The sequence below is a fragment of the Lampetra fluviatilis genome, chromosome 55 (genome assembly GCF_964198595.1).
Source record: "Lampetra fluviatilis chromosome 55, kcLamFluv1.1, whole genome shotgun sequence".
In the NCBI taxonomy this organism is placed as follows: domain Eukaryota; kingdom Metazoa; phylum Chordata; class Hyperoartia; order Petromyzontiformes; family Petromyzontidae; genus Lampetra; species Lampetra fluviatilis.
The window spans coordinates 8778877-8790674 of NC_136329.1; the positions used below are offsets into that span (position 1 = coordinate 8778877).

At 53.3% G+C, this 11798-nt stretch overlaps 1 protein-coding gene across 2 annotated transcripts in view; it reads right to left on the reverse strand.

Moving 5' to 3' along the window:
- Positions 1-3598, reverse strand: part of PRDX4 (peroxiredoxin 4) — a 22761-nt gene extending 19163 nt beyond the window's left edge. The window contains exons 1-3 of one of the 2 annotated variants that reach the window (XM_078879912.1): positions 3382-3598; positions 1329-1446; positions 326-442 (exon numbers count right to left, since the gene is read on the reverse strand). In XM_078879912.1, the coding sequence (XP_078736038.1) occupies positions 326-442; positions 1329-1446; positions 3382-3550 (404 nt within the window). In that variant the 5' untranslated portion in view covers positions 3551-3598. The remainder of the gene's footprint in view (positions 1-325; positions 443-1328; positions 1447-3381) is intronic. The other variant, XM_078879911.1, reaches the window with a different exon arrangement.
- Positions 3599-11798: the final 8200 nt, after the last annotated feature.

Genomic DNA, 11798 nt, shown 5'->3' on the forward strand with positions numbered 1-11798 from the left:
GTCATTACGTTCTTCCAAAGTAGAAGGTAATCAACCAGGTAGGGTGTTGACTGTCATTACGTTCTTCCAAAGTAGAAGGTAATCAACCAGGTAGGGTGTTGACCGTCATTACGTTCTTCCAAAGTAGAAGGTAATCAACCAGGTAGGGTGTTGACCGTCATTACGTTCTTCCAAACAAGAAGGAAACCAACCAGGTAGGGTGTTGGCCGTCATTACGTTCTTCCAAAGTAGAAGGAAATCAACCAGGTCGGGTGTTGACCGTCATTACGTTCTTCCAAACAAGAAGGCAATCAACGAGGTCTGCGACGTTGTGATTGGTCCGTACCAGGCTAGGTGCGTGAACTGAGAGTCCACGGACGCCGCCACCACCTCGGTGCCGATGGCGCGGAACTCCTCGACGCGGTCGCTGAACGCGATGATCTCGGTGGGGCAGACGAACGTGCTGCAAGCACGGGGGGGAGACACGGGCGGGAGGGAGACACGGGCAGGGGGGGGAGGAGGGAGACATGGGGGGGTGGGAGACACGGGGGGGAGGGAGACACGGTGGGGGAGGAGGGAGACACGGTGGGAGGGGGGGGGGACATGGGGGAGGGAGACACGGGGGGGAGGGAGACACGGTGGGGAGGGAGACACGGTGGGGAGGGAGACACGGGGGGAGGAGGGAGACACGGGGAGGAGGGAGACACGGTGGAGGGGGGAGTGAGACACGTGGGGGGAGGGAGACACGTGGGGAGGGAGACACGTGGGGAGGGAGACACGGGTGGGAGGGGGAGGAGGGAGACACAGGGGGGGTGGGGAGTAGAAGTGAAACACAAGGTTCATATCTTAAGCACAACAAGGAGCCCTTTTTGCCCCGGGATTGTGCGTGCGGTGAGGGTGTTGGTAGTGGGTGGTGGTAGTGGTGGTGGTAGTGGGTGGTGGTAGTGGTGGTGGTAGTGGGTGGTAGCGGGTGGTAGTGGTGGTAGTGGGTGGTGGTAGGTGTTAGTGGGTGGTGGTAGTGGGTGGTAGTGGTGGTAGTGGGTGGTAGTGGTGGTGGTAGTGGGTGGTAGTGGTGGTGGTAGTGGGTGTTAGTGGGTGGTGGTGGTAGTGGGTGGTAGTGGTAGTAGTGGGTGGTAGTGGTAGTAGTGGGTGGTAGTGGGTGGTAGTGGGTGGTAGTGGGTGGTAGTGGGTAGTAGTGGGTGGTAGTGGTAGTAGTGGTGTTAGTGGTGGAAGTGGGTGGTAGTGGGTGGTAGTGGTAGTAGTGGGTGGTAGTGGTAGTAGTGGGTAGTAGTGGGTGGTGGTGGTAGTGGGTGGTAGTGGGTGGCGGGGGCAGTGTGTGTTGGTCTCACAAGTCGAGGGGGTAGAAGAAGAACACGAGGTATTTGCCGTGGTACTCGGAGAGTTTCAGGTCCCGGAAGGCGCCGTCCACCACCGCCGTGCCCTCCCAGTGCGGGGCCGGCTTGGAGACTGCGGGCGGCACGGGGTCACGGCACGGGGTCACGGCACGGGTCACGGCACGGGGTCACGGCACGGGGTCACGGCACGGGGTCATACGGTGATGTCACGGGGTCACGGGCACGCAAACCGACCACGAGAAAACCGCTGGGAACCGCGCCGGATGTTTCATCTCGGCCGTGGGAAGCTCAGCAGCTGCGTCAATAAAAGTCAACGGCTCCTCCAACCACCACCGCCACCTCCACCACCACCGCCACCTCCCCCCCTACCACCTCCTCCACCAATGCCACCACCTCCTCCACCGCCACCACCTCCTCCTCCACCCCACCTACCACCTCCTCCACCACAGCCACCACCTCCTCCACCGCCACCTCCACCACCGCCACCTCCTCCTCCACCACCACCTACCACCTCCTCCACCACCGCCACCGCCACTTCCACCACCACCTCCACCACCTCCTCCACTTCCACCACCGCCACCTCCACCACCTCCACCACCCCAACCACCTCCTCCTCCCCCCCTACCACCTCCTCCTCCACCACCACCTCCACCACTTCCTCTACCACCGCCTCCTCCTCCCCCCCTACCACCTCCTCCCCCCCTACCACCTCTTCACACACGGTCCCTCACACGCACACAACTAAAGGCAGCTCTCGCGCGTGACTCAACGCCACACACCCGTGTGTGCGTGTGCACGTGTGCGTACGTGTGTGCGTGTGTGTGTGTGCGTGTGTGTGCGTGTGCACGTGTGCGTACGTGTGTGCGTGTGTGTGCATACGTGTGTGTGCGTGTGTATGTGTGCGTGTGTATGTGTGCATGCGTGTGCACGTGTGTGTGCACGTGTGTGCGTGTGTATGAGTGTGTGTGTGTGTGCACCTGGGGCGTTGTGTCAACATCGCCACTGGGGGAGACAAAGGCGGCCGGGCGTGGTGCCGCTGGCCACCCACCCCCCTCGGGTGACGTTTCCGGCCTTGATGAGTGCAGCTCACTTACTGCACTTTCCCCAACAGTCTGTTACAGGCTATACGGGGGATCTTTGTCTCTGTGTGTACCAAGAGGGAGCCATCCCTCAACCGCACCCGGGCATCAGCCAACCTGCTGGGTCTGTCCCGTGACCTCCTGCACCTAGCCTGGCACAGTAGGGGGTTACAGCTGGTGGTGTATCTACTGCTCATCTCAGTCAGACGACCCATGGCACCTGCAGGGTCTGTCCCGTGACCTGCACCTAGCCTGGCACAGCAGGGGGTACAGCTGGTGGTGCATCTACCGGTCATCTCAGTCAGTCGACCCGTGGCACCTGCTGGGTCTGTCCTGTGACCTCCTGCACCTAGCCTGGCACAGCAGGTGGTGGTGCATCTACCGGTCATCTCAGTCGACCCGTGGCACCTGCTGGGTCTGTCCCGTGACCTGCACCTAGCCTGGCACAGCAGGGGGGTACAGCTGCTGATGGTGCATCTTCCGGTCATCTCAGTCAGTCGACCCGTGGCACCTGCTGGGTCTGTCCCGTGACCTCCTGCACCTAGCCTGGCACAGCAGGGGGGTAATGCATTGCCTGTACATATAATGCATTACCTCCTGCACCTAGCCTGGCACAGCAGGGGGGGTAATGCATTACCTGTATAGACGAGTAATGTTGTGGGTATATCATCTCAAATCTCACTCAAGCAAATCACCTTATACCGCAACATTATTCAAGTCAGTGCATCGATGCATCGTCACCCGTGCACTGCATTCTCGCCAACGAACTCAGCGTTACAACTCACGGAGTCGCCCCGTGATGATAAACTTGCTGTTTAAACCGCGACATTGCAAGAAGGTAAAATCTGAGGCCTAGTTTATGTCACTCCCCAACCCCCCCGGTCTTGCCTGAGCAGCTCTACCGGGCAGGGCGCGCCTCGCCCGGTAGGGTCTGCGCGCGCGCGAGGGGTACGGTGGGTGTCTCTCACTTTTCGCCTTGCTCAGGTGCAGCGAATGATCCGAGACGGCGGCCCTGACCGCCTCGCCCGGGTAGACGTGGCCGCCTGCGATGTAGTGGCACTCGCGTTGCTTTTCCTCGGCGCGGCTTGTCGAACAGAGGCCCAGTAACAGCAGCAGCAGCAGCGAGCGAGACGCCATTACCACCGTCCACCCAACACACAGCGAGTGGGATACGTGTCACTAGCGATTCCGATTCGTGCCGCGTAATGCGATGCGATTCCCCGGAACCCGCACCGCCCGGCGCTGGTGTTGAGATGTTCGATTCGTTAGCGGTGAAGGGGAGTCGATTTGCGTTGCGTTCGCAGGGGTTCGGAATCGCGGCGCGATGTTTGTGGGGGAATCGGATCGTTGCGGTGCGTGGGGAGCGGTGGCGGTGCGGTTAGCGCAGCGCCACGAACCCGGACCATCCGTGTGTCACCGTGTATGTCACCGTGTGTGTCACCGTGTGTGTCTCACTGTGTGTCTCACTGTGTGTGTCACCGTGTGTGTCTCACTGTGTGTGTCACTGTGTGTGTCACTGTGTGTCACTGTGTGTCACTGTGTCACTGTGTATGTGTCACTGTGTGTGTCACTGTGTGTCACTGTGTGTCTCACTGTGTGTGTCACTGTGTGTCTCACTGTGTCACTGTGTGTGTGTCACCGTGTGAGAATCTGATGAGCTACAAAGCTCTTGCTGGCGTAACAAAAATCAGGCGTTAAGAATTGGGATGTTTCTTGTCAGTATTAAAATCGAATAGGTCTTCCTGGCAATACAAACAGACGTTGTGTTAAAATATTCTTGTAGAAGGGAAATAATAAAATGATAAAAATATTAAACCATAAAAATTCTCACGACGTTTCGACTGCAACACAAGCAATCATCATCAGGTGTGAAATCCACAGCAGGAACATTTGAATAAAGTGGCGGTTTTGCCCAACGTCAGCACCACGGACAGCGACTGTGTTAAGATGTTAAAACCCCAAACAGAAACCTTTGGCAAGGATTCATATTCTCAGGTTTTTTCGGTAAAGTCACGTAGGTAAAAACATTAAAATTAATGAAAGTAAAATAAAACAAAACAAAATTCATTAATTTTAATGTTTTTACCTACGTGACTTTACCGAAAAAACCTGAGAATATGAATCATTGCAGTCACGAAAGCTTCAAATCTAGAACTTTGGCAAGGAATCACGTTACTGCATTAACCAAGCTCACGGTTATTGTGCTGAACATGCAAACACACAACACGCTCTGGTAGTTTATGATGATGATGATGCATTGAGGCGAGGCTAAAATTAACCCGTAAAAACAAAGTTTTTCACTATAAATCCTTTATATGCGTGGCATCGGTTTTATTTTATTATTCATTTCTGTTTTTCTTGAGTAAGAGTTTCATTTTTATCACATTGGTATTTTAAATTAAATATGAAAAAAAAAATTCCTAAAAAGTGGAAAATTTAGGAATAAAATTTTCACGAAAATAAATTGTCACGCACAACGAGTCTGTGTGCAAAATGTCAGCTCGATTGGATCACGGGAAGTGGGTTAAAAAACGACCGAAAGATTTGCACGGTCGTAAGCAAGCAGGCAAGTGAACTTAATATAAAGGATTTAAAAAAGAAAGCTGTCTCTGGTGTGGACCAATCAGTTTCAAAGAAAATGCATCGTACTATCAGAGTAATCTTTTTGTTTGCATTCTGACCACAAGTACTGTGGTTAATGTAAGAGGTTTCAGTTTGGTGTTTTAACATGTTAACACAACTGTTTTGGTGCCAGAGAAAAGGGGAAAACCGATCGTCATATTTTGGTTCTGGCAAAGGAGGTCCCATGATGATGATGCATCGTCTTTGAAACTGATTGGTCCAAATTTTTCGATTTAAAGCTTCTTTCGTGACTGCAGGGATTCATATTATTGGTTCTTTCGGTAAAGTCACGTAGAAGGGAAATAATAAAATAAAACAAGAAAATTCTAACGTCGTGAGAATTGTATTGTTCCATTGGAACCTCATTTGCCAGTAAAAAATATAATTGTTTTCTTACCCTTCTATCTGGCAACAAAACTGGCGTCATCTGGTCCAACCCATGTGAGACTAGGCTCTAAGGAAAGCTGTCTCGAGTGTGGACCAATCAACTTCAAGGACACTGCATACATTATCAGAGTTGTGTTTTTTGTTTGCATTTTGACTGCTTGTGTTGTGGTTATTGCAAACATGATCCCTTGCGTAAAGGTGTCAGTTTTGTACCAGTTGAAAGGGTAAAAACCCTATTACTAAAAAACAAACCACCCAGAGGCTGAAGAACAGATCGCCCAGGTCACAACGGCTTCGCAATATGGAGGCTTTTAATATTTAAAAACAAAGTGGGACATCGTCGTCGTCGTCCGAAGCGATTACAGAATCCCCCCCCCGCCCGCGTACCCATCACAACCCCAAACAGACGTCACATCACTGGCAGGCAAACAAAGAGGGGTGGGGGAGGGGGGGATCTCTCTTGGGGTAAGACGCAAAGGGAGCTTACAGCCCGGCCACGGTGCCCACTCTGGATAGGGCCTCTCTTTGTGGCCGGGCTTTGCTCGGTGGCAATTTTGAAGTCGTTTTGAAGTCGTTTTTGTTTTGTTATTCCGTATCAACCAGGTATTAGGGACCCCCCCCCTTCCCCCTGAGCTGCTCCACGTTCATCGTAGCTCTTATTTAGAAGATACCTGCCGAGCACGAATGACAGCAGCTCTGCGAAGTGGCTTTGCCATCCTCAACTGCGTGGAAATTGAAAGATTCTGAACGCGTGGCGATGTCGATTCTAAAGGTTGTTTGGGAAAAACCGGAGGACAACCGGAGAAAAATGCACGAGGCCACGGCTTGAGTGAGAACACGCAAACACCAAGCATACAGCAGCAGGCGTCAGGGGGTCGGGATTGAACCAACGACCTCCCGTATACACCAGGCGAGGGCAGTTGACACCTCCCTAGCCGCCCGCGAACGACGGACGCATCGAGTTTTTCGCTTTGGACAACAACAAGAATGGAACTGCAACTCAGGAAGAAGTCATTTGGAGCAGGACGGCAAATTAGAAAAAAACCTCACGGAGTTTTGTGACGCGTGTCTTTGTGACGCGTGGTGGTGGTGGTGGTGGCGGGCGCCATTTTGAATAATAAAAAATGGCTGCCGCGCCGTCGTAAAAATCGGAAAACGGAGCAGGTGGGTAGGTGGCTGTTGCCTCAAACTCAACGAACGAACAAATTTCATCGCGATTGTGTAAATTTTTGTTGTTGAAGCTTCTCGGGCGGGAGGGGGGGAAAAATCCACGCAGAAAACGGTTCCTCGAAGCTGCTCAATTAACTCATGGCTACCGCCTCACCCACTCATTCGCTCGCAAGAGGGTCAACCGGGCCCCACAGATGGTCAGGCAGGGAACGAAATCGCACAGACATCGGCCAAGATTCGCGGGCACCAAATGAACGTTCGACATCGATTCCATGCCCGTGCAATGTTTCAGACTTTCCGATGTTGGCACTGCTGTAGTTTTTTGCGCCAATTTCTATTTTGCTTCACTGCTGTGGTTGTAGTTTTTTGTTGTTGTCATGGTTAAGTGCGGCGGACCTCGGTTCACCCTCGCAAATCGAGACTCACGTCCTGAATATGACACTGCAAGAAGCTGTCCAAATTTGTGTTTTTAAACCCCCAACTTTTTACGTTTACTCAACCGCAACAGTTCCACGGGCATACGATTGCAACTGGTGGCGCAGATGCTGATGAAGCAGCCAATGGCGGTTTGATCGGTTGGGGTTGACGCCTGAATGATAAACATTAACTGCATATCGGCGAGAACGCTAAACTGGTCGAGGAGTCTCCGGCGGTTTTCGATACGGCCAAAACTCCAAATCGGGTCTTGGGAATTCAGAATTTTCAGAGCAACATTTCTTCCCAACGTCCCGGAGGGTCAGGTGACGTCAAGAGACTGGTTCCAAAGCGAAACCGATCCCCTGAGAGTGATTGATTCAGTAACAGTTGTTTGAACCTGGGCTAGTACGCACCAGCGTTCAAGATATAACTTCGTACACCTCGTATGAACTTGTAATTTCCTACAACTCAAATTAAAAGGGTATCGCGGTGCAGAAAATGTAAAAAAAAACTAAAACACACTCGGCTCTTTCGTGGCCGATCACTAAACATCGATTCAATTTCATTTGTAGTAATTGCAGCGGACTGCCACCGCATCATCGCATGCCGTGTCGTGACGCAATCAGCTCGTCGTTGCGAGTGGAATTACAACGCACAAGGTGAGCGGAGCACTTCCACTGCGCTGTCCCCACCGATACAAGTCAGCCGGACTCTGGGCTTTGCAAAGTATCCGAAAGTGGAACCAGTTGGAGCGGGAGAGGGGGGGGGTAGACAAGCTCGTAATCGCAGACAACTTACCGGTGTCAGCGACGAGAGAGGGATTTTTACGGCGACCCAAACGACAATTTTCCCCGAACGGTTTAAATCGGCCCTTCCACCACCACCACCACCACCAAAGTAAAACAAAAAAACAATGACAATACCAACACGATAATATCAGTAAGACGTGAATCAAAGACAGACCACCCCCCCCCTCTCTCCACTCTCTCGACGACTGTAGCACACCGTAGCCCTCTCAAACTTCGTCCACCCCCAGTGGCTTTCGCTTTCCATTCGTACGTTTAATCTGTTCATCATCCTCGCACGTGTTGTCATTTTTGGTATGTGTGCATATACACACACACAGCACAGCACGAGAGAAAGGGGAACTCACAAATTAACGGAGATATAAAAAAAAAAGATAAACGCGTCCGAGCCACCGTGCCCGCCTTTCCACCTCTCTCTCCATCCCTCTCCACCTCTCTCTCCCGACGGCTCGGCAACTCCTTTCCTCACTGCTGTGTGGCTTTTCGTCTCGGCATGACGATGCGATGATCGGGGGGGGGGAGGGGGCGGCGGTGGAGGAGATCGTTGTGCCTATCGGAGATCCACCTCTGGTGCAGCCGATCGTCGCAAGGGCGTCTCGTTCGCGAGACCAACAAGACAAATATTAACGTTGGGAACATACTGTTCACGCGCGTTCCCGTTTCCGAGGACATGCCACTCGCAATTGACACCGGGTCTGGCTGGCCGTGGCTGGAATTCCGTTGGAGACCTACCGCTAAACAAAGCGACCCCACCCCCCCCCCCTACCAGAGGTCGCAAACGGGTTTAGATTCCTTACCCGTACCCGGCCGCACCAGGGTCGCAAACGGGTACCCGTACCCGGCCGTACCCGTACCCTAGGGTACGGGTACGATCGGGTACCCGATTGCGACCTCTGGGATGAAGCCATGTTGCAGGCGCGGGTGGGTTGATTCTAGGAACTTGAATTGTGAGAAGAGACAAGACGCTGGGAAACGAGTGACACACGGTGACTCACCGGTGACTCACGGCCTACCCGTACCCGTACCCGGCCGCACCAGGGTCGCAAACGGGTACCCGTACCCGGCTGGGTACAGGTAGCCGGGTATCGGGTACCCGGTTGCGACCTCTGCCCCCAACGCATCGCCGCTGTGTCTTAATGGCACACGCAGCAGCAGGAGACCTCGGCTGACACCGGCGGTGGTTTACTTTCGGGAGCAGCGGCGTACAAGCGTCAACGCCTCAAGGGGAACAGAGGGACCCCCCCCCCCCTCCTCCTCGCGCTTTCGCGGAGACCCCGAAAGCAAAATCGTTGTCGACCGAAATCGGGCGAAACGGGCAGCGCTCCCCGAGCAGAGGTCTGTGAGGACGAACCACAACGTAGGGCACGCTGCGTAAGACTGTCAGTCTGTGACTCTGTGTAACGCGGCGTAAGACTATCAGTCTGTGCAAGTCCGTAAGTCTGTGGAAGTATGTGTATGTAAGTCTGTGTAAGTCTGTGTAAGTCTGTGTAATTCTAGATTTGAAGCTTACACAGACTTACAAGTCTGTGTAAGTCTGCAACTCTGTGTAAGTCTGCAACTCTGTGTAAGTCTGTGTAAGTCTGTAAGTCTGTGTAAGTCTGCAACTCTGTGTAAGTCTGTGTAAGTCTGCAACTCTGTGTAAGTCTGCAACTCTGTGTAACTCTGTGTAAGTCTGTGTAAGTCTGTGTAAGTCTGTCTAAGTCTGTGAAAGTCTGTGTAAGTCTGTGTAAGTCTCTGTAACTCTGTGTAACTCTGTGTAAGTCTGTGTAAGTCTGTGAAAGTCTGTGTAAGTCTCTGTAACTCTGTGTAACTCTGTGTAACTCTGTGTAAGTCTGTAAAAGTCTGTGTAAGTCTGTGTAAGTCTGTGTAAGTCTCTGTAACTCTGTGTAACTCTGTGTAAGTCTGTAAAAGTCTGTGTAAGTCTGTGTAAGTCTGTGTAAGTCTGTGTAACTCTCTAAGTCTGTAAATGTGTAACTCTGTAAGTCTGTGTAAGTCTCTCGCCTTCACCTCCACGCTGCAGATAAACGACCTCACACCCTACAGACCTCGCCCACTCACGCTGCCGCCTCAATCAGCTCATCCGCGACGCCGGTGGCGATAGGGGGGAGGGAGGGAGGGAGGGGGGGAGGTGGGTGTGCAGAGGGGCCGTGTCTGACGGCCGTGTCTGGCAGCCACAAGACACGACCGCCAGACACGAACGAGAGACACGACCGAGAGACACGACCGAGAGACACGGCCGAGAGACACGGCCGAGAGACACGGCCGAGAGACACGGCCGAGAGACACGGCCGAGAGACACGGCCGAGAGACACGGCCGAGAGACACGGCCGAGAGACACGACCGAGAGACACGGCCGAGAGACACGGCCGAGAGACACGACCGAGAGACACGACCGAGAGACACGGCCGAGAAACACGACCGAGAGACACGACCGAGAGACACGACCGAGAGACACGACCGAGAGACACGACCGAGAGACACGACCGAGAGACACGACCGAGAGACACGACCGAGAGACACGGCCGAGAGACACGACCGCAGGGCGCGACCGTACGGACAAAGCCGTCCCTCCCGACCTCTCGGTGAGCGGCCACCAATCTCCTCTCTCCCGAGCGCCGGGCCACGCGCACCGATCGGCGCGGAGCGGTCCGACGCCGGTCGAGACAGCGGCAACGATAGCCAGCGCGACAAACCCCAGGTGGTCAAATGGAACGGGAAGATTAAAAATTGCAGAGTTGTCATCCGGCGATGATTTCTCTCCCCCCACTCCCTCTCTCTCCCTCCCCCCTCTCTCTCCACCTCCCCCCTCTCATCTCTCTCTTCTCTCGTCTCTCTCTCCTCCTCCGTCTTCTCTCTCATTTGTCGGCGCCGCTGGCGATCGACTCCTGCGTAGAAGCAGAGGAGGGTGGGTGGTGGGGGGGCGGGGGTCACAAGCAAAAGGTCAAAGTTAGAATTGTCCGTGTTGCGGGCACTGCATTTGGATTCATCTTCTTGGTTCTTTCGGTAAAGACACACGTAAAATGGAAATAATGAAATAATAAAAATAAAACATAAATATTTGATTATGTTTTATTTTTACAAATAAAGCATAATAATTTTATTATGTTTTATTTATTATTATTTTATTATTTCCATTCTACGTGACTTTACCGAAAGAACCAAGAAGACGAATCCCTGCTGCAGTCACGAAAGAAGCTTTAAATCGAAATGCATTCGGATTGTCGAGATGATTTGGCTGCTGCTGCTGCTGCTGCACATTCGCACACGACAAAGTCGCTTGGTCAAGCCCGTCGCCCGTGATAGCGCCAGGGTCGCAAGCTGACAAGCAAAAGAAGCTAATAGCTCAGCGGGCTTTACCTGGCAAGATAACAAAGTAATTATACTGCTAGGAACCACCTGGTTACACCAGCCCACAGGGGATTATTGTGTCCGTCCGTCGCGAGGTAGTCAACATCTCATAGCCACCGTGATGATGATGAGAGACGCAGACTCCAAATCTACAGCAGCAGGCATCGTCAGGGTCGGGATCGAACCCACGACCTCCTGCACACCATGCGAGGTAGTCAACATCTCATAGCCACCGTGATGATGATGATGATGAGAGACGCAAACTCCAAATCTACAGCAGCAGGCATCGTCAGGGTCGGGATCGAATTATTTCATTTTATTATGTTTTATTTTTATTATTTTATTACTTCCCTTCTACGTGACTTTACCGAAAGAACCAAGAAGAAGCAATGAAGAGTCGCGACGACCAATCGAATCGCTGCGGTGGGCGGGAGAGGGGGGGAGGTAGCTCACCCCCCCCCCACCCCCCGCCCCACCCCCCCCCCTCACCTTGTCGTCTTTTCCTCTCTGCGCGACCGCCCCCTTCTTGTCGCCCCCAGGTGCACTCCCCCCTCCTCCTCCCCTTGCTCCTCCGCCTCCTCCTCCTCCATCATCGTCGTCGTCGTCGTTTCTACCGCGGCCGCGGCCTCCTCCTC